General features: G+C 31.0%; 3 protein-coding genes across 6 annotated transcripts; 1 reads left to right on the top strand and 2 right to left on the bottom strand.

Moving 5' to 3' along the window:
* Window positions 1–598: 598 nt before the first annotated feature.
* Window positions 599–3,269, bottom strand: LOC109798072 (NADH dehydrogenase ubiquinone 1 beta subcomplex subunit 10-B-like protein (Complex I subunit NDUFS6)). Its single transcript, XM_020358279.3, has 3 exons — window positions 2,908–3,269; window positions 2,667–2,720; window positions 599–906 (listed from the first exon to the last, which is right to left on the bottom strand). The coding sequence occupies exons 1-2, from the start codon at window positions 3,194–3,196 to the stop codon at window positions 2,689–2,691; spliced, it is 321 nt and encodes a 106-aa protein (XP_020213868.1). The 5' UTR covers window positions 3,197–3,269; the 3' UTR covers window positions 599–906; window positions 2,667–2,688.
* A 1,526-nt stretch (window positions 3,270–4,795) lies between these two features.
* On the bottom strand, window positions 4,796–6,362 carry LOC109797229 (LOB domain-containing protein 40). The gene is made up of 2 exons (XM_020357194.3): window positions 6,137–6,362; window positions 4,796–5,503 (listed from the first exon to the last, which is right to left on the bottom strand). Exons 1-2 carry the CDS (start codon window positions 6,324–6,326, stop codon window positions 4,980–4,982), a joined length of 714 nt encoding a protein of 237 aa, XP_020212783.2. The 5' UTR covers window positions 6,327–6,362; the 3' UTR covers window positions 4,796–4,979.
* Window positions 6,363–11,615: 5,253 nt separating this feature from the next.
* On the top strand, window positions 11,616–20,163 carry LOC109796249 (kinesin-like protein KIN-14P). 4 transcript variants are annotated; one of them, XM_029270841.2, is made up of 16 exons: window positions 11,616–11,792; window positions 12,380–12,631; window positions 14,305–14,435; window positions 14,526–14,624; window positions 14,765–14,842; window positions 14,941–15,033; window positions 15,254–16,885; window positions 16,969–17,050; window positions 17,161–17,256; window positions 17,335–17,511; window positions 17,670–17,776; window positions 17,872–18,050; window positions 18,188–18,352; window positions 18,435–18,688; window positions 18,858–19,021; window positions 19,343–20,163. In XM_029270841.2, exons 2-16 carry the CDS (start codon window positions 12,487–12,489, stop codon window positions 19,466–19,468), a joined length of 3,528 nt encoding a protein of 1,175 aa, XP_029126674.1. In that variant the 5' UTR covers window positions 11,616–11,792; window positions 12,380–12,486; the 3' UTR covers window positions 19,469–20,163. The 4 variants fall into 4 exon arrangements, with proteins under 4 accessions (XP_029126674.1, XP_029126675.1, XP_082929082.1 ...); XM_029270842.2 differs by having other exon boundaries at window positions 12,386–12,631; XM_083072956.1 differs by having other exon boundaries at window positions 12,386–12,631; window positions 14,541–14,624.
* The last annotated feature ends 1,538 nt before the right edge of the window (window positions 20,164–21,701 follow it).

The following is a 21,701-nucleotide window of genomic DNA, read 5'->3' on the forward strand; positions in this document are numbered from 1 at the left end:
TATAGCACAGCATCACCTATTCATATTATCACGAAATCTTTCAGCAATAGACATAAGATGTTTCAGCTCAAGAACTAGCAGTCTTGCACCAAATAAAGGTGAAAGAAGGTACAGAGGTTTTGAACTCCAACAACGAGTCCTCTTGTTAAGGTTTTAAGTTGTCTTCTTAAATGTTATGAGACACAACCTAGTAGCATCTTTGGTTTTGTTTATGTTGTTTAAAATCAAGTCACTTGTTTATTCATTAAAAATCTGTTATTAATGTTTAAAGCTACTACTACTTTCATGTGGAAAAGAAGCTAATCCAAACATGTACTTTAGTTTGTTTCCATAACTCCAAGACCATCACTGATTATCATTTAGAATGGTCCTCTTCCAACATGTCTCCCAGCAGTTTCCTCTCTGTTCATTCACATGCAACAATAACACCATCAAGATCATTACAGCAAAAACATTTGATATTCTCCCTTTCAGCGAGTGCTGGGGTTTGGTGAAGAAAATTCTTATCACCCTCACAAATCCAACACGACAACGAAATCTCATGATTAACAAATCGGTGTGTGGCATTTGAGTTTAAAGAGTCTTTGAATATTAGGAATGAACTAAATGTACAATCTTATTATTAATGAAGCACTCATTATAACAGGAAACGAAATAAACTTATTTCATAATCTGATTCTGATGTACTGTGGCCCATATCTTTCCATACTTGTTTACATTTAAATGGAAACAAGCGACAGAAGCCTAATAAGCAAGCAAAAATAGCCAAGGCCAAGTCAAAATACAGTTGTAGTTCGCAGGAAGTTCGAGTAAAGAAAAAGAACATGATCACAATAACTGCAACATAAGCACTCATCCACCCAATATCTGATATCGCAATATAACCGATTGGATAATCTATCTTCCCTGCAAGAGGAACAAAACTTATTTTCTTTTACAGACAAATAATTGTATCGATGGAATAATCTTTTGAAATAAAGAATATTAAAACAACCTATAATGTACCTGGCGTTACAAATTAACATTCCAATTTGATCAAATATGTAATACTATACTAGTCTTTGACCTCAAAGAAGTCACCCAACGATGTTGTACTTGTCAAATTAAACTAAACAAGTGTTTTACTTTTCAGACCAAATACTCAAATAACTCCAACACTTAGTTCTTATCAATTTTAACAACAATGCAAATGCTACATCAATCATAACTTAGGGACCGTTTGGTTCAAAGGAAGGAGGGAGGGATTTTAATGGCAGGGTGGGAAAAGAAGAGATTAGAAATTCTGTTTTGATAAGAAAAGAGAAGAGATTTTAATGTGAAGGAGAGGGAAGGTCGCTCCTTTGTCCTTGTTTGATTCACAAGAGATTTTAACTTACCTTAGTACCCTTATAGTTTTGAAATTTAAAACATAAATAAGCATATTTTAGACAATATACTCAATATTTTAAATCCCCTCCAAATTCCTCAATTTGGAGGAGAGCTCAAATTAGATGAGGGATTTTGCTGCCATCCTTCCCCTCCCCTCTTCAAAATTGAACCAAACAACAATCATTTATAAAAATATCTCCCCTCCATTTTCCTCCAACCATAGTGGAACAAAAGTTGGGAGGATGGAGGGTTTAATCATTTAGGATCTCTTCCAAATACTGTTTTGACTAGCAAGTTGCAACAATAATTCCTTTTAAGCACTAATTCACACAAGCTATCCACATTTTTTAGACTCTTCCACTCAACTAATACACACAACTACCCCGCTATTGTAAAGTTAACTGCATACTCTCTCATTTCATCATTTTTATATATTCATTTTAAAACAACAAAGAGGCATGGAATGCCTCATTTTCCGTAGTTGATTTATTATCAGAGCAATTCTCCATATTACTGTCACACTAGTCATCTGCATCAGTGTCAAAATTCAACCAAAAATGAGAGGATCTGTACGGAGAAGTTTATGGTAACAACAATCAAATCTGTTAATTAATTTAGGACTTTATATCTACATATAGTCAAAAATAGTTAACCCTGCAGATTGACTTCTTCAGGCAAGGTTTAGGATGCTCAACAATTTGCCTGGTTTAGGATGCTCAACACTTCTGAACAAGAAACTCAAATTCTTGAGACTTTATAAGCATGAAAAGACGGCAGCAACATAAATAGATATCTAGTCAGCATAGACTTTATGCATGTTTGGAAACTCATTAAAAAGCAGAGAATCACATCAATTCATCCCAAAAACGTGGAAGATATAACTATTAACTTCTGGTTAAACGTGAAAAATCATATCGGCAATGTGCAACCAAACACACTACTAATTTAATTGCAAGTCCATTTTTTTTTCCAGTATCACTCATTTGAAAATAACTCCGCCTACAATTTCTATTCAATCCCAAGCCCAAGTAAAGGAGGAGAGCTATGTTAGACCCTCGACAGTCAACCTAAAACTTGTCCGAACCACTCACGATGGATTCATTTAAGAGATTAAATTACGGAAATGACGTTCGAAACCCCTAACATGAAAAACTTATCGAAACCCCAAATATGAATCACTCAAGCCCATGTAAAGGAACAACCAACGTAAAACTTGTCAAATCCCTAAACATGAATCACTCAAAGAAAAATTCAAATAAAAAAACAGAGAAAATTGTAGAAATGACGTTTGAAATAACCTTTTATTTATCCACAAGACAGTCATTCGGACTCAACCGCCTCCACCTTCGGACCTGGTTCAGAAAATTCAACAACAAATAAGTAATCAACACAAAAAACAACCAGCACACAGAGAACAACACAATTCACCACAATTCCAAAATCAAACAATAAATTCCTTCCAAATTTGTTTCAGAAGACAATACTGAACGTAATTCCGAAAACCCTAGCTATGACATTCGAGAACGTTCGGAATCTGACCGTGGAGCGAGGGGTGGCGACCGTCCTTGCCCCAACCAATGCCACGCGTGGACTCGAGGTACTGGTGGACGAGGTGGCGGCACTTCTGGAGGTGGTTGACGCCTTCGATGCGGTAGCACCATCGGAGCTTCTCCCTAATGATCTTGGCCTTCTCGATTTGGATCCACTTCTCTCTCACGATGTGCTCGCGCATCTCCAGCATCGCCACCGGGTCCTTGTACGGATGCGCCGGATCGAAGTCGTCCGGCGGCGACTCCTCGAACTCCACATACCCCTTTCTCCTTCCCATTCTCACCACCCAATTCTTCGCACACTCTCAACTTTGGGTGCTTCTCAGACTGATTATTGCGTATCTGCACTTCGCTTGGGTTTTTCCTTCCCCCTTCTTCTCTGGGCTCATGGCTGTCGCATAGGCCCATTACTGTGGCCCCATCAACTTTTGGTTACTGTTTGCACCACCATATGTGCTTTTCATCTCATCCGTCAATTTTTTTTATGAAAATGTTATTTATCGTAATAAATTTCCGTTATGTTAGGATATACAATGAAATGTAAGTTTAGGATAAAAATATGTAGAAGCACAGCGACTTATTCGTCCAACCAAAAACTTGGAGTCGATCTCAAATAAAATTTCCATTCGAAGTTTATGTATAAATATATATATATATATATATATATATATATATATATATATATATATATATATATAGGGATGGCAACGGGGCGGGGCGGGTACGGGTTTCATGATACCCGTCCCCGTCCCCGCAAGTAAAACTCATCCCCATCCCCGTCCCCATACCCGTCGGGTATGGATTTTCATCCCCATCCCCGTCCCCGTCGGGTATCGGGTATACCCGTACCCGTACCCGTACCCGTCAATTTTTTTATTTTTTATTTTTTTTTTAAAAATAATATTTTTAAATTTTTTTAATTATATTATAATTATAATTAGGTTATTTTTTTATCTCGCATTATAATAAATAATCATACGTAAAAAAATATTAAATTTTTTTAATATAATTAAATTAAAAGTGAATATTAAATTAAAAATGAGAACGGGGACGGGTACGGGTACGGGTACGGAGCGGGTAAGTACATACTCGTACCCGTACCCGTACCCGATTCAATATATCGGGTTTTACCCGTACCCGTACCCGTACCTGGTCAAACCGGTATTCCCCGTCAAAGTCGGGACGGGTTCGGGTATTACCCACGGGTACGGGTATATTTGCCATCCCTATATATATATATATATATAATTGAAAGGAATGATTTTATAAAAAAATAAGGATGATAGAGTAAGTCAATTCTTCTAAAACAATACGGGATGAGTTGATCATTAAAGAAATAAAACAAGATGATTAGTCCATCAAAGAAAATCGATTGAAAAATGTAACTCATTCTATTTAAGAGTGATTTAGTAAGTTTGTTTACTGAGTTGTTGACCCACTTTTAGTTCATCTAAACTTTTTTTAAAAAAATTAATTAAAATATTTTAATATATATTATACTTTAACATATAATTTTATTATTTATAAAACTGATTAGAAATGTTATATTTTTATGCAAAGAGCCAAAGTAATATATATTTTTATTTAAAAAAATACATTATACAGTAAAAACAATGAAAATGATAGAAGTTATGTCATTCTTAACTATTAGTAAAACTAGTAAACAACGTATGGGGAGGGATGATTATTGATTACATCTAATTCATTTTTACCAAATCTCCTTTAGGCTGAATTATTATCTTTTGGTTTGAAGCCATATAATTTTTGGTTGAATTGGAAAAACTTGATTAATTGATAGTGTTGACCATTTTCTTTAATTCAAATCCATCTAATAATATTATTACTAAAAATAGCCATAGTGGCATCAACCATCAAAGTGGCCAACTTGAAATTTTATAATTATATGTAAAAGAATTTGTACCTATAGACAATTTTTCACAATTTACATGTGAAAAAACCCAAAATATCATCATATAATTAAAAGGGGTGAGGATAAAAAAACATATTTCACCGCCTACCTAACACTAACACTACCAAACTCTCATTTGCAATGCCATTTAACTAGCCAGATAGATCCAGCCCTACACGTGGCATCACCGGAACCATTGGTCTCTTCATTGAACCCCAGCCCAAAGTCAATTCCAGCTCCATTTCGCCATCGGCGGCTCGAACCGGCTCCACACTCTCCACGGAGCCGCTATCGGCTTCACTCGTCCGAGTCACCCCAGACCCCGATTCACGACTCACCGAGCCGTTCAACTCGCTTCGAGCCAACTCAGCCACGGCTGAGTCCACCGTGGGCTTCAAGGCGCGGCGCTTGAACTTGCTGGTCCGAGACTTCACCTTGTGGAGCCCGTCAGAGCCGCACGATTTATCGCCCTTTGCCACGTGGCGAATATCGCAAGCCTCAAGCTGCAGGCTCGCCGCGCCGTCCAACGGAGCCTGCTGAATCGGCGCGCCGCTAAGAACGGCTTTGACCGCTTCTTCACAGAGGTGCCAATTCCCGCTCGAGAGCAACCCGGTCGAGCCGAAAATCGGGTTCACCATCCGACCGCAAGCTTCGTAGAGCAAAGATTTGAAAACCGCTGAAAAGAACAAAATTGAAGCTCCAACGTTAGTAACTCAAGGATACAAATATTACAAATAATAAAAAAAAAATCATCATTTTGGTGGAAAATGGGGAATGAATTTAATTAGAATATACATTATCTGTCCTCCAATTATTTTATTATTAAAAATTATCATCTTTTATAATAATATTTGAAGAGTTTAATTAATATATGTTTTTAGTATAAAATATCTTTATTCAGACGTTTATTAAGATATGATTATTTTATTATGCTATTTAATTCATTAACATATTATAAAGATGAGATAAATTCTTATTGAATGTTAGCATAAAATTCGATCCAGACAATATATAAATTAAGAGTTTAATATATATAATATAAATTCTATGTATTATGGGCATAAAAATTATAAAATGAATTAAGATATGAGTTGTGATTTTTTTTGGTTGGTCTCTAGAATATCCAGATTAATATTCTGGTTATTAGAGGCACTTTAAAGGGTGAGATAGTGACTGCATATACAAGATAAGATTCAAATTCCTGACCTTGCTTAAACGTGGATCAATTTTTACCGCTGAACCACACGCTTGAGATTAGATATGAATTGTGATTAGGTAAGGGATAAGTAAAATTATATAATATATAAACCTGGTTGGAGATGAGTGGAAGCGGTGGTGAGGAGGTTGAGGAGGCCTTGGCGGCCATAGAACTTGGCGAGGAAGAGGGTGGCGTTGGATTGAGAGTTGGGTGAATGGATCCATTGGAGGGAGGTGCGAATGGGGCACTCCGGTGTGCACCCACGGCGGAGGACGCGGCAGCCATTGCAACTCAAGCGCATGTTGATTCAATTAGTGACGTGTTTGGGAGTTATGGTTTTATAGAAGTGAGAGTGAGGAGGACGTGGGTTTGGAATAGAGCGCAGCTGTTTTCGCCTCCAACAAAATAGCAGTTTTCGGAACGTCAACTGTGGTTTTCTCTTGAGGGGCTGGGTGGGTCCCACATCGCCTCAACCCGCAACCGCAACCAATTCATATACATTCACACCGCCTTCCTCTTTTTTCTGGGACTCCCTACACAGCTGTTGCTAAATTCACACTATATTTTTACTCTTAATTATTTCTAAATTATGTTAAAATCTAGCAACTTTTTTTAAAATGGTGATCGTAAAATTAATATGCTTTCAATTTATATTGTTTATTTGTATTTATTTTTGGAATATGAAAAATTAGGTGAGTTAGGCTTTGAAAACTCACTTGAGTTAGTACACACGTGTTTTTTTACAAAAAAAAAACTACTTTTATGATACTCATCTTTGTAAGGATTTTCACATAAAGCATTGGCACATTTAAAATACATAATTTCCTTTTGTCATGAAAATAGTATTTTTTATAATTATGAATATTGTTTGATATATTTAATTTGATAGATTATTGATTAAAGGGTAAAACTAAAGGGAGTGTGGGCGGTGGTGGTGAGGGGAGCCAATGGTTTTGGGTTTGGCCCCCACTTGGTTTGGGCTTATCCCACACGTCCTGTAAACGCGGAGACTGCATCTCTCATCACGTCACCATTTCCAACACCCACACACCCTTTTTCCTTCTTCTTTCCCTCCTTCCCTACCCAACCTTCTCTTCACACCACATAATATTATTATTGCTTTTTCTTTTTTATTCTTCTTTTTTCCTTTTGTTTATCAGAATTATTATAGCATTGATGAAAATTAATCCTCACACCACCAGTGTATCAGTCTATCATTGCTTATTGAAGATATTTTTTTTTAAATAAATAGAAAAGGAGAAAGAAATTGGTGTTTGTACATCATAGTTAGATATGTCTTTGCTTTGCTATTAAATGAATGGAGGAGTGTTGAACTAAATGCAGGGAAGAAATACGGATTTATTTGGTGTTGTATTATCAGAAGATGTTATAGGTGAGGCTTTTAGTAGACACAAGTGTCTCTCTACTTTTATATGATAAATTATTACAATGTCATTTTATTTTATTTTTGTTTTTTTATTAACTATGTTTTTAATTTTAAAATATTTCCAAATTAATTCTTAATTTTTATAATGATTAAATTAAGAGTTAATGACTTATACACTGTCAGTATAAATTTTTTTTATACTGACAATTAGTTATATCTTTTAATTGTGTCATGTCACTATTAAAAGTAAATGTATTTATAGTGACATAGCAGAAATAAAAGATATAATTAGTTGTTAGTATAAAAAAGTTTTACATTGACAAACATCTCTAATCTTTACATTTCAATATATACACGTGTTTTTAGTTTCTGAAAAAAGATAACGACTGACAAACATTTTGATAAATATAAATATTAACAATATATTAAAATTTTATAAGAATCAAAATTTAAAATATTTTGAGAGAATAAAAATATATTATATGTTATCCTAATCTCTTTTTGTCACACCAATTATTTTATGATCATTGTTTTGTACTACCTTTTGATTTAAGAAAGTACCGATACCTTTTGTTATTGAAATAATAAATATGGTTATTTGTACATTAAAATCACATCATACACAAGTTAGGATTTAATTTTAACTGTTTTAATTTATATTTTACAATTGCAAAAATTCCATTGCCGATATTTAATTCATTTTTTTAAAATTCAATATTAAACAAAAAACATATGTTAATGTAAATGGAATAAACATTATAAAAAATTGTCATGGGATAATACACACCTTATAGTAAATGCAAATTGGATTTTGATTATAGACTATGTTTCCGAAAAAATTTAATATACTTAATAACATAATATTTATTATTAAAAATTATTTTTATTTATAATATAAATATAATATATATTAATATTTTGTTAAAAAAATATAAATATAAACTATAATGACATGCAATATATGTTATTAAATCTTACTTAAAATCAATAATAAAATTATATGTAATTATATATCAAATAAATTTATACTTTAATTATATTTATAGTGACATTTTTCATATCATTATATGTAATATTTTTTATAATGAAAAAAAATCTTAAAGAGAGATTTAACAATTATAAAGTAACAAAATCCTAAACAATAAATCATTATAAATATCTTCTTATTATGTGTTTATTATTTATTGTCTATTCAATTTATCTTATATTATTATACACCCTCTTTTCACTTTTTTCCCATAAGCATTAAATAATACACCCTACTCTTGAAAATAATAGTTAACTAGTGTCGCACGGGTGGATCTCGAATAAATATCCAAATTCAATCAACGATAAAGAAGTACGTATTAAGAATTCTTTAATGTTATGATAAATGAATTTGTAATTCACTCATAGTTAGTCTTTAAGAATGTAACCATACACATATTAAAACTTGATGCGAAAAACTTCATCTAATTTGAGTTAGAACAGGGTACGTGTCTGTCTCTCTATTTTCACTTCACTTCACGTGTCTTCCCTACCACATTAGAATTTATGTTCAATCGTGTTCCAATCTGAGTTTACATTTAGACTATTCAAAATTTAATATAGTTGCTGCTATTGTACATTTCTTCAGACTTTGTTTTCTTATTCGGAAATGTCACATTCCATCAACACCATGACAAACTAAATATGAGCAGAGAAGGACTTGTGTCAGTTGAATCATGATCGTACCATAAAATCTTCTTAATTAATTAATTAATTAACATGTCCTTGAATTGGCAACTGAGAGAAAGATTCAACAACAAGCTATTTATTTATTATTATTGTTATTATTAATTTTGTGAAATTTATTTTAACTATGCAAACCTATAAATGCTATAAGAAAAATAATATGCTTTTAGCATCACATATTGTAAATAAGACAGTATACAATAGAGTCTTGTTATATTTTCAACATGATATTAATAGATGGAGAAAGAAGAACCCTTCTTAAAGATGAGGTTAAATATTTCATACAAAACTAAAATAATAGATTTCCGCGTTATCGGCGTACAATAGCTTATATAAAGGGAGGCTTGTTTTAATGTATGATATGACATAAAGTTATTTGAGGTTAATTAATGATATTAAGTTTAGATTTAAATATAAAATTATATTTAATTTTTTTAATTTTTTTTATTATTTATAATGATTTTATTAACTTAAACAGAATTATTTTAAATAAAGAATACACATAATTTATTTAAAAAGAATAACATGTATTTTAAAGAATCACATTTTTAAGGATATTATTAGTGTGTAATCTATTCATTTTTCTTGAATATTACTAAAACATTATTTATTGAATCTAAAATAATGTCAATCAACATAATTATCACTAATATCATTTGATTTTATGAATATTTTTTAAATAAAATTTAAAATTATGATATCATTAATTAAAATTAATTCATTTAATTTTGTTAACTTTGATAAATTTGTTAGGCTTAAATATGTTTTTAGTCCCTCAAATTTAGGGTAAATTTATTTTTGGCCCCTCAAATTTAAAATTATTATTTTTAGTCCCTGTAATTTCAAAAAATCTTATTTTAGTCTTTATATTCAAATTTTGTTAAAAAATTTATCAAATATTATTGTATAAAATCTACCTATTCGTGTTTCTATTAGAAAAAATATTATATTAAATCCAAGTGATATTGCATAACTATCTTAATTAGCTATTTTTAAATATGTTATTAGTAATTTAAGAGGCTATAACAAAATTTTTAAAAATTATAAAAACTAAAAATAATAATTTTAAATTTGAAAAACAAAAATAAATTTATCTTAAATTTAAGAAACTAAAAACATATTTAAGAGAATTTGTTATATATGAAAACAGAAGTACTTGTTAAAAATTTGGCAGGGATTAGAAAAAATCTGAAGGTGTTGGCAGGAAATTGATCGGGTCTCTGAGTCAACTTTCCGAACCGGCCTATGACACCCTACTCTTAGACCATTGGTCACCACTTAATTCTCTCGCTTCTACTAAGAGAAATTCCAATGTCACGAGCAAAGGATTTGAAAATTATTTTAGATAAATGTGTTTTAAAATACATATCACGTGAAAATATTATATTTGACCATCATCATATTTTCGGTTACTTGAATAGAATGTTTGATTGAAAAAACTATTGGTACCAAATTCTGTTTTTATGAATAAAAAATTATATATATTTACCTGTATATAACGTTATTTATTAGTACTTTTTGTACAAGTAATCTTGAACTTTATAGAACTTATTTTGAGTTCTTATCTCATCTTTTATGGTTCTTTTTTATTTAAAAATACTTTTTACTCCATTTTGTGGGTTCCTTATCCCTTCTTGCCTCTCATTTTTTCGTTAATTTTCTATGCTAATTAATCTGACAAGAACTTGAGTCTTGTGTTCTTATACAAAAATTGGTTCTACACAAAATCCACGGCATTTGTATCCAATACAATAAAATAATAATAATAATAGTTAGTTAAGAATCCAAATAAGAAATTTGTATTAGAGATGGGATTAGATCTCCTTTATACTACATCATGTACTGAAAAGGAGAAAAATATAAGACAAAATAAGTCATTTTTGGAGGTTAAAAAAATTTAATTTTGGAAGTACTTTTAAAATTCAAAGTCGACCCATTATAGAGTCTGTTTTAAAGTCAAAGGAATTTAATTTCTAGAAGTATTTTTTATAAAAGGCCCAAAAATAATTAGGAGGGTGATGTTCCTATTTTAGACTTAAAAATATTTTGCTTACAAATATCACTTTAAAAAAAATAATTAAAAATTGATTATTTAAGAAATAAAATTAGTTTAATAAGATGAAATCAACATTTTTCTTCCACAATAAAATACCCATTATCTTATCATGAATCTCTCTTTCTAATAAAAAAAAAAAAACCCGCATTTGTCTATACATTATTTCCAGTAATTAACATTTTTTCTTCTTCTTCTCAGATTTGTATTGTTTCATCATCACACAAAGTTATTTCTTGTTGATGACATTCTAGTCCAAGATTTTTTGGGCCAAACTGGGCTTTGGAAAGACTAAGGTGGCAGTTGAAACGACTACGTATGACACAACGTCCCTATCAGGTTTTGACACGTGGCACACACCGACGAAGCCATTTTTGGCGGTTCATTCATGCAATGGTGTTCTTCCACTACAACGATCGTGACGCAGCGAGTGTTGCTCTCCTATTTTCTAGCAGCCCCTTTTCCTTCTCTCTCACAAATCCAATCATTAAGTTATTTCAAATATAACTAACTATATTTACGTAGAGAAAAAGATCCAATTCATGTTTACCTGAGTTTACTCGAATCTCGCCGCAACAAGAACATTGGATCAAAATGGTGTCATCTTCATCAAGGTTGGATAGATTCTCTTGCTTTGGTGCTTTTCACATTCGTTTCGTAATTTTGATATCCAAAGTTAAAAGAAGCTTGATTAAATTCTCTGGTGCTTTTCACCGTATTGTCAATGGATGATGTAGCAATTTTGATTCTTTGTTCTAGTGTTATGGATCCACATATGTTCGGATTTGAAGTGATGTTCATGTTTTGTTTGCTATGTGATCTTGGAATATCAATCGTGTCATATATGAAGCTGCAATCTTTACGACTTCTCTGAGCTCTTCTAGGATGATTCTAAATATTATGCATAAATTTTCTTCTTTGTAATAATTTTTATAAGAGAAATGTTGTAGATACTTTTTGTTTTTAAATATACTCTATATAGTTGAATCGATCTCTAATAAGTCAATTCGATCATTTGGTTGCTTTTCCAATGAGTGTGTAAACTTTTCAAAGCCATTAACAAAGAGTGTCAATGCCATGATTCTTACTTGGGGGAAAACCTAGATTGAGTTTCTTAAGTATCATTTCTCATTAAAATTGGAGTTTCATCTCGATAATTCATATAATAAATATTGGTTTTGTTGAGGTAAAGTGATATTAGTTTCAGGTTTGAAGAGTTTCTTGGATGATGTGATCCAATGGTAAGTTTTACGAAGCATCTCTCCATGGACAGATGAAGTGAAGTGTCCCTTGAGAAATCAGTTAGAGATGAATCCATCATCAAATAATCACACAATAGAACCCAGAGACCTTGGCAATGCAAGTGCCAACGTGAGTAGAGTTAACTCACCCCAAAGGAAGGTCTTGTCTGAGTCAAAGTCTCAACGTGTTTTTCATACCCCGGTTATGGCAGGTATAATTAATAGATTTTAACTTAGCCTCTATTGTTTGTGATCATGATTCATGAGATACCCATAAACCTGCAATATTTTTCACCACTTTGGACATGGTTATATTGGTTTTTAACTGAATCAAATGGCATCGTGAGATCTATGTAATTGAAACTCACAGTAAGATAAGACTATTGTTGTTATTGTATTGACGTAGTTAGGGACCGATCTTTAATTTACTAATAAAAAAGATGATAGTCTTTTTTGGGTACATTTTTTTTTTCATTTTATCTTTTTAATTACTTTTTAACTTATTCTACAAACTATTCATATTCTTTGAATAATTATCTATTATTTATATAATTTTTTTATTTTATTTTATTTATTTATTTTTAAAATAGAAAGATATGGAGTGTCTCTTTTCCTTTTCCTACTAATATATATAAAGTTTACCTACTAATATATATAAAGTTTACATAGATGCGTGTGGGTCCTTATTTTTATTAAGAAATTGAATATAAAATTAGGTATTATTTTTTAATAAAATACTTTATTCAGTTTTTTAAAATTTTTGTTGTAAAGATAATTAATGATATATATTTTGAAAATCTTTTATTTATAGTCTTCATCAAATAAATAATTGCATTTTTTATCTCCTTTTTAGACTAAATCTTTGAGTATCATTAACTTTTCCTTTTAACAGTGTTTTTTTTTTTTTTATATCTATTATTGCAGTTTTAAAAGATATAAGTGATTGTATTTACAATCAAATAACTTTATTAGTGTTCCTTTTATATTGATTTTATTATAAATTAATTTAAGAAATAAATGTTATTTATTAACACTTATTGATGGGGTAGACTTATGAACGCTATATTTTATATAACACAATAACAAATAAGATTTTCATAAAAAAATAAGATCAATGTGCAAATCAATTTTAATTATAAATTTACCAAAGTTTTTAGTATGTAAAATTTACCAAAGTCTTTAAAAATATTTTTAATTTACTGTCGTCTGTGTAAATATATATATATATATATATATATATATATATAATATGTTTCTTAGATTGTTTTAGAACACATAATTAAAAACATTTTGTATAAAATTAATAGTTATATATTTATTAAATGATAATTTTCCTTTACAAAAAAAAAATTTAAATAATATTTAATTTTATTATTGGTCTCTCCAAAATTAGAAGTATAGCTCCGTCCCTAGACATGGTCACATTAACAAGGAAATTTATTGATACCATGTCAACATATTCGCCTAATAAAGTAACATGTCAAGGGCTCTTCAGGACACAAGGGGTTTAAAGAGAAACTTAGGCATACTATGAGGCTAAAAGCAAAATTCATAGTAAAGCAAACAAAAAACTAGGATCATTGATTACTCTAAAAAAACAAAAACTAGGAACATTGACATGTGACTTACAAAGTTTCTAATAACTTGCTATGTTTTTGTGTGTATGTATCAATTGGGCTGCAAACTTTCTTATTACTGGCATGGAAAAAAATATATCATACATTCACACACACACATATTATATATATATATATATATAATTAGATGTTTATGTGAAAGATATTTATACTATGTTATAGGAAATTTAAATATATCTTGTATTTTGTGATTCTTTAGATCAATTAGATGATATTTTGTCTTTAAGATACTTCATGTATTTTTGTAGATCCATCAACAACTACATTAATAAGTCAAGTAGGTCATAAAATTCCTGAGATGTTCCGACTGAAACAAGGAAGCTATGCAGATCTTCCTTCTGCAAAAATTTCAGAACTGATGAAATCAACCAGTTTAGATGTAAGATCTTATATTATTTTTCATCGCATTCAAATTTGCACAATTTATACACATAATTTTATAGTTCTGTGTATCACTGATTTGTTTCAGCATTTATTAATGCAGAATGCTCCTACTCAATCGCTTTTGAGTGTTGTGAATGGCATTTTGGAAGAAAGTGTTGAAAAAAGAAATGGAGAAATACCCCAAGTATGGCCTTGGAGGCTTTGGTGTTACATATAAATCATAAATGCATTCATGAAAGCACATGTATAAGTCCATGCAACATGTCTTGCACATGTATAATAATGTTTGGAGTGTATTATCTAACAATGATCTTTGCATCTCAGCGTGTGGCTTGCTTATTAAGAAAAGTTGTCCAGGAGATTGAGCGACGTATATCCACTCAAGCAGAACATTTAAGAACTGTATGTCGTTCGCAGTTACATTATTTTCAAAAGCTATATAACCTTTTTGTTCTTCTCAATTGGTTTTGTCACACTATTTTCTTATTATTTTCCTATAGCAAAACAATCTTTTTAAGGCTCGTGAAGAAAAATATCACTCAAGAATCAAAGTACTTGAGGCACTTGCATCTAGAACCAGGGACGAGAGTGAGGTATCCCAAATAGTTCTAGTTACATCATGTTACAGATGAAAGAATACAAATTACAAACTTTTATGTTTATCATAGGAAACTTTTGTTTACAAACTTTTCTATGCATTTTTAGAGATAGAATATGACAACACCTTTTCAATTTTTATTGTCCTTTCGTGCTTTAAAAAATTAAATTATTTTCATTTGTTTTTATTGTGTGTTCTTTGGCCCCTCAATACAGAATGAGAGGATTAAAACAGAAGAAAAGAAGGCAGGTGAGTTAAAACATACTGAGAAGACTAAAAGGGAAGAAGAGAAGGAAAATGACTTGAAACAGTTTGAGAACATCAAAAAGGAAGAAAAAAAGATACACGACAAAGAGGTTATCAGATATATTAAAGAGTTGGAGGACAAAAATATGGAAAATTCAAGATTGAAGCAAGAACTAGAAACAATGAGAAAAAAATATGAAGTGCAATTTTCACAGTTGGAAGCAAAAATTGATGAGACAAAAAGAGTAGATGAAAAAGTACTTATTAGATATGTTGAAGAGATAGAGTTCAAAAAAATAGAAATTTCAACTTTGAAGCAAGAACTAGAAACAATGATAAAAACAAAAGAAATACAACGTTCACCATTGGAAGCAAAGGGTGAAGAGGAAAAAAAAATAGGTGACAAAGAAGTTATCAGATATATTAAAGAGTTGGAGGACAAAAAAATGGAAATTTCAACATTGAAGCAGGAATTGGAAATAATGAAAAAAACAAAAGTACAATGCTCATCATTGGAAGCAAAAGGTGAGGAGGAAACGATAACAAGTGACAAAGAGGTTGTTAGATATGTTAAAGAGTTGAAGGACAAAAAAATGGAGATTTCAACCTTGAAGGAAGAACTAGAAACAATGAAAAAAGCATATGAAGTGCAATGCTTGCAGTCAAAAGCAAAGGCTGGGGGTGAGACAAAAATAGATGACAAAGAGGTTATTAAATACGTTAAAGAGTTGGAGGACCAAAAAAGGGAAATTTCAACATTGCAACAAGAACTAGAGACAATGAAAAAAGCATACGAAGTACAATGTTCAAAGTTGGAAACAAAAGCTGAGGAGGAAAAGAAAGCGGGTGACAAAGAGGTTATTAGATATATTAAAGAGTTGGAGGACAAAAATATGGAAATTTCAACATTGAAGCAAGAACTAGAATCAATGAGAAAAACATATGAAGTGCAATGCTCACAGTTAGAAGCAAAAGTTGAAGAGGAAAAGAAAGCAGATAAAAAAAATGTTATTGGATATGTCAAAGAGTTAGAGGACAAAAAAATGGAAATTTCAACAGTAAAGCAAGACCTAGAAACAATGAAGAAAACATATGAAGTACAATATTCACAGTTGAAAGCAAAAGCTGAGGAGGAAAAACTAGCATATGACAAAAAGGTTATTGGATATGTTAACGAGCTAGATGACCAAAAAAGAGAAAATTCAACATTGAAGCAAGAATTAGAAACAATGAAGAAAACATATGAAGTACAATACTCACAGTTAGAAGCAAAAGTTGAGGAGGAAAGAAGTGCAAATGACCAAAAGATTACTAATTATGTTAACGAGCTAGAGGACAAAAAAATAGAAATTTCAACATTGAAGCAAGAGTTGGAAACCGAGAAAAAAACATATGAAGTACAATGCTCACAGTTGGAAACAAAAGTTGAGGATGCTAAAGGCGAATTGAAACAAAAATCACAAGAATATGAACATCTATTGGAAAAACTAAGGAATAAGGTTATAGAGAATGAGGCCATTTTTGAGTCAAAATATCATAAGTGGACCATGAAAGAGAACCAAATACGAAAATCTATGAATTTTCAATTTAGTTACCTACAGGTAAGCTTATATATATAGGTGGATAAATCTTATTACTATGATGTTAAATATTACAATTTTCTAATGAACTTCCAAACATCCAGAATTTGAAATTGTCATGGGAATCCATTAAGCAAGATGTTATGAAAAAGCAAAACATTTATTCTGAGGAATGTAATCGATTAGGTAGGCCTTGCTATATTACATGTCACTTTTATGTTTCCCTCACCCTCCACCTTCTCCTTTTTTATTTTGGATGGGGTTAAGCTTTGATCACTATTTTGTAACTTGTCTAGGTGTAAATCTTAAACCATTAGTGGATGCAGCTGAGAATTATCAAATAGTTCTTGCGGAAAATAGAAAATTGTTCAATGAAATTCAAGAATTAAAAGGTGACATTATATGTGTTTGTCTAACGGGTAATTAATTTAGGTGTATTATGATTCACATGAAACTTTTCTTTAATACAGGAAATATCAGAGTGTACTGTCGACTTAGACCATTTCTTCCTGGACAAAAGGAAAAACAATCAATTGTGGAACACATTGGTGAAAATGATTTGGTTGTGGCAAATCCTGCCAAAACAGGAAAAGATGCCCTTAAAACATTTAAGTTCAACAAGGTCTTTGGTCCAACCTCAACTCAAGGTTTTTGCCTATATACTCACCATTTTACCATTATGCTTTGAATGGAAGAACCCTTTTACATTACAATAATACTTGTGTATGCAGACTCAAATCTCTTGATATTTGAATTTTTTGACATTCTAATGTTGTGTTGATTTTTAATACTCTAAATGATGCAGGTGAAGTGTATTCTGATGTACAGGCCTTTATACGATCAGTACTAGATGGATTTAATGTATGTATATTTGCTTATGGCCAGACTGGTTCAGGGAAAACCTACACAATGGTATGCAAGCTTCTATCTATAAACAATCTTTTCTTTCTCATTCATCATGTTAGTTAAAGGAACTCTTCATTCTATAAGATGCCATTATTTCTCAGAGTGGTCCAAATAATGCAACACCCGAGAGTGTTGGTGTTAACTATCGAGCTCTTAATGACCTCTTCAGCATATCCACAAGTAGAAAAAGCTCCATAGTATATGACATTGGGGTACAAATAATTGAGATATATAACGAACAAGTGCGCGATTTGTTATCAACTGATGCTTCTGCAAAGAAATATCCTTTTTCAATTGCCGCAAATAGTTTATTGTTTTCATGGATTTCCTTCTTTTAGATTTTTTTTCTTATTTTGATTTTTTTTTACATGAAGTATATCATGTTTATATGACTTATGATTTCCTTGATTTGCACACACTTGGGATATTGAATCACTCTCAACCAAATGGTTTAGCAGTACCTGATGCTACCATGTTGCCTGTAAAATCAACTTCAGATGTTATTAAGCTAATGGACATTGGCCTAAAAAATAGAGCCAAGGGTTCCACTGCTATGAATGAAAGAAGTAGTCGTTCTCATAGGTTTGTCTTTTCACTTCCCTAACAATTCAACAATGCAGGTTTTCTAGTATTATGATGACTTTGAATAAACTTGTGTACACAGTGTGGTCTCAATTCATGTTCGTGGGGTGGATCAAAAATCTGGTTCCTCCCTTCATGGTAATCTTCATTTGGTAGATTTGGCAGGAAGTGAAAGGGTAGATCGCTCAGAAGTAACTGGGGATAGACTTAAGGAAGCACAACATATTAACAAATCACTATCTGCCCTTGGAGATGTTATTTTTGCACTTTCTCAAAAGAGTTCTCATGTACCATACAGAAATAGCAAGCTTACTCAACTTTTGCAATCATCTCTTGGTAAAATTGTTGTTTATTCACTTCTTATTACCAACATGCCTTGCCAGTATCCAACAAAAAGTGGAAAAATCCTTGAGTTTGCTTTGTAGATTTTGGACTTGCTTTACATCTCACCTTTTCTAATTAGATAGGATTCGATTTGAAACATGTTTTTGATTTTATTGCACAGGTGGTCAAGCAAAGACACTCATGTTAGTTCAAATTAATTCAGACATTAAGTCTTTTTCTGAGTCTTTGAGTACTTTGAAGTTTGCTGAGAGGGTTTCTGGCGTGGAGCTAGGAGCTGCTAAAAGTACCAAAGAGGGCAGAGATGTCAGGGAATTAATGGAGCAGGTGATTAACTTGATTAAGATGGCTATGTTACTTTTCTTTAAATTAGAATATGAATGCATCAAAAGTTTTTCAGTTGATCTAGTATCTATCTTCCTTTCTTTTCATTATCTCTCCCTTATAATATATAAGTAATTCAATTATGTTGTTACTCTATACTATCTATGTAGAAAAAGAACTAGTTCAATTTGCTGACCAAGTCCAAGTTAGAATATCTTATGAATTGTTTAAATTGTAGACTACTAGTTAATGACATTTCTTATAATGAGTTGAATTTGCAAACAACTAGTTTAACTTGTTTAAATTTTATATCTGAGCTTTCAGGTGGCTTCTCTTAAGGACACTATTTTAGTTAAAGATGAGGAGATTGAGAAACTACAGTTACTTAAGGATCTAAAAAATGTTTATCCTGGTGCCAATTCTGAGAGGATTGAAGCTGCCTCGGAATAATGAGTTGTGAATTTTCTTTTTCCAATCAAAGGTTCATTTGGGGCGAGAAATCACAAATCATAAAATAAAATTAATAAGAACTTTGAAGGTGAGGTTATGATTTGCATATGCAAATTCTGATTGAAGATCAAGTGAAGTGGCATTTCTCACTATGGCCTTACTCCAGAACATATACCGATGATTCTTCTAAAAAGCCCATTCTCTATGAGACACACAATCATAAAAAAAAATAGAGAAATAAATTGTGCTTATGTTGATATAGCTTTCACCATTGTTGTGTATATATATATATATATATATAAACTTTGCTTCTTAGAAACACTATTTATAAACGCTTTAACTTTTTTTACAAAATTTTTATTTCAGATATTTAAAGCAACTAGGAATTTGGCACATTATAGCTTCATAACTATAACAGTAAAGTAAGAGACAATAGTTAACATCTCATTCATTATATTTTCACACGCATACAAACACATTAGATATACATTCATTTTTTGTTTTATATATTAAATGTAAATATATAATTGTTTTTATTATTTTGGCCCTTGATCACAACAATTTTTTTTGGATATATTGTAACCAATTTTGACTTTGTAATGATCATTTGAGGTTTGATTTTTTAACCTCAAATAAGTCACACATGCAAGACTCTTACTATCAATGATAATTAGGTTTTTGTAACCATGTTATTACTGTGAAATATCTATTTACTTTGTTAATGTTTTTAAATTTTTTTCTTATATTTGGACAAAAAAAATAGATAATTACTTGCAAAAAAAATTACAGGTGTAGGTGTGGGTTTGGTTACAATGTTCACTTATATCTACATTTATATATTTTATAATAAATGTATTATCTTTTCTATTAAAATATAATTTATTTTTATTAAACGCAACAATTTTGTTATGTTAGTTTGTAAAAAAGAAACACATCAATGAAGTATGGGATTAGCAGGTTCGGCTTCACAGTAAAACAAATCAAACACTTGTTCTAAGCCTAAAATAATTGACCAAAAACAAAGGGCCTAAAAATATTTTTAATTATTAATATTTTCTTCTCAAAAACAAAAGTAAAATAATATATTAATTAGTTGATTGGTAATATTAAGAATAAATATTTTTCTCTTAAAAAATAGAACACTCATTTATTATATTTTCAAAATTAATAATTATTTTAATCTTGACTATATATATATATATATATATATATAATTTTAATTGCCTACTAATTGCTGAAAAATGCTATGATTTTTCTAATGTTATCTCTTTTTCCCCAAATTCCATTATTCCAATATAAATCAAACTCCATTTAATAATTTTACGTATTCAATTGCAATCTTCTATTTCAATTCTCCTTTCTTTTTTGATGAATGACAGGGACTAAAAATAGCCCCAACAAGAATTTATTAAAAGCCTCTATAAAAGAATACGACCAGCATTATCAGCTGAACAAAACAGATAAAAACAAAGGAATAAAATTAAAAAACTTGAATATCTAAAAGTTCCTACAATCCATAGGCATCAATTGATCTATTTGCTTCTCAAAGAACATGACAGAAAATTACTTGCTTTCTTCCAACAAAATTCTTTGTCTAAAGTAATATTAAAACAATGGTGAGAATCAACACAACCCAAATTGATTAAATCAAATGCCAACTTAGAATCACTCTCCACAATTACTCTATCAACTTATCACTAAGTCCTAGCCAACTTGAATAGCCCAATGTTTACCAATAAGAATTTGGCAGATACCAATATACTTCGAAAACTCAAAACGAGAACCAGAATCCTGCAAAAAGCCACCACATGAAGCCTTCCCAATTTCAACTTTCAAACATGAACTCTAACTCTCTCTAGAACTTCCAACTTCCAAATATTGTGAAAAACTGGATTAGGAGAAACAAAAGTTGTTGACATACGTCTTGTTCATTCTGTGCATTTAAGTATTTACATACACGAACATTATTACTTGATAATAATTAACGAATATTTAGAGACAAGTAATCATTGAAACTTTCTACTCTGCTCTGTCCTTTGCATTGTGTTCATAAATCCATAAGAACGTTCAAATACCTAAATTGAAACATTGATTGTGCTAGTTCGAGTAAAAAGAATCCTTAAAATGAATTCCACCGTAAACAGCCACCTACCATTTTCATTAGCAAAGTTTGAGATGAGCACACCTCTGTTCAAATCCATAGCATGTCCTTGAGCCACCGACTCAAGTTTCT

The sequence above is a fragment of the Cajanus cajan genome, chromosome 1 (genome assembly GCF_000230855.2).
Source record: "Cajanus cajan strain Asha chromosome 1, NIPB_CcT2T_4, whole genome shotgun sequence".
Classification (NCBI taxonomy): domain Eukaryota; kingdom Viridiplantae; phylum Streptophyta; class Magnoliopsida; order Fabales; family Fabaceae; genus Cajanus; species Cajanus cajan.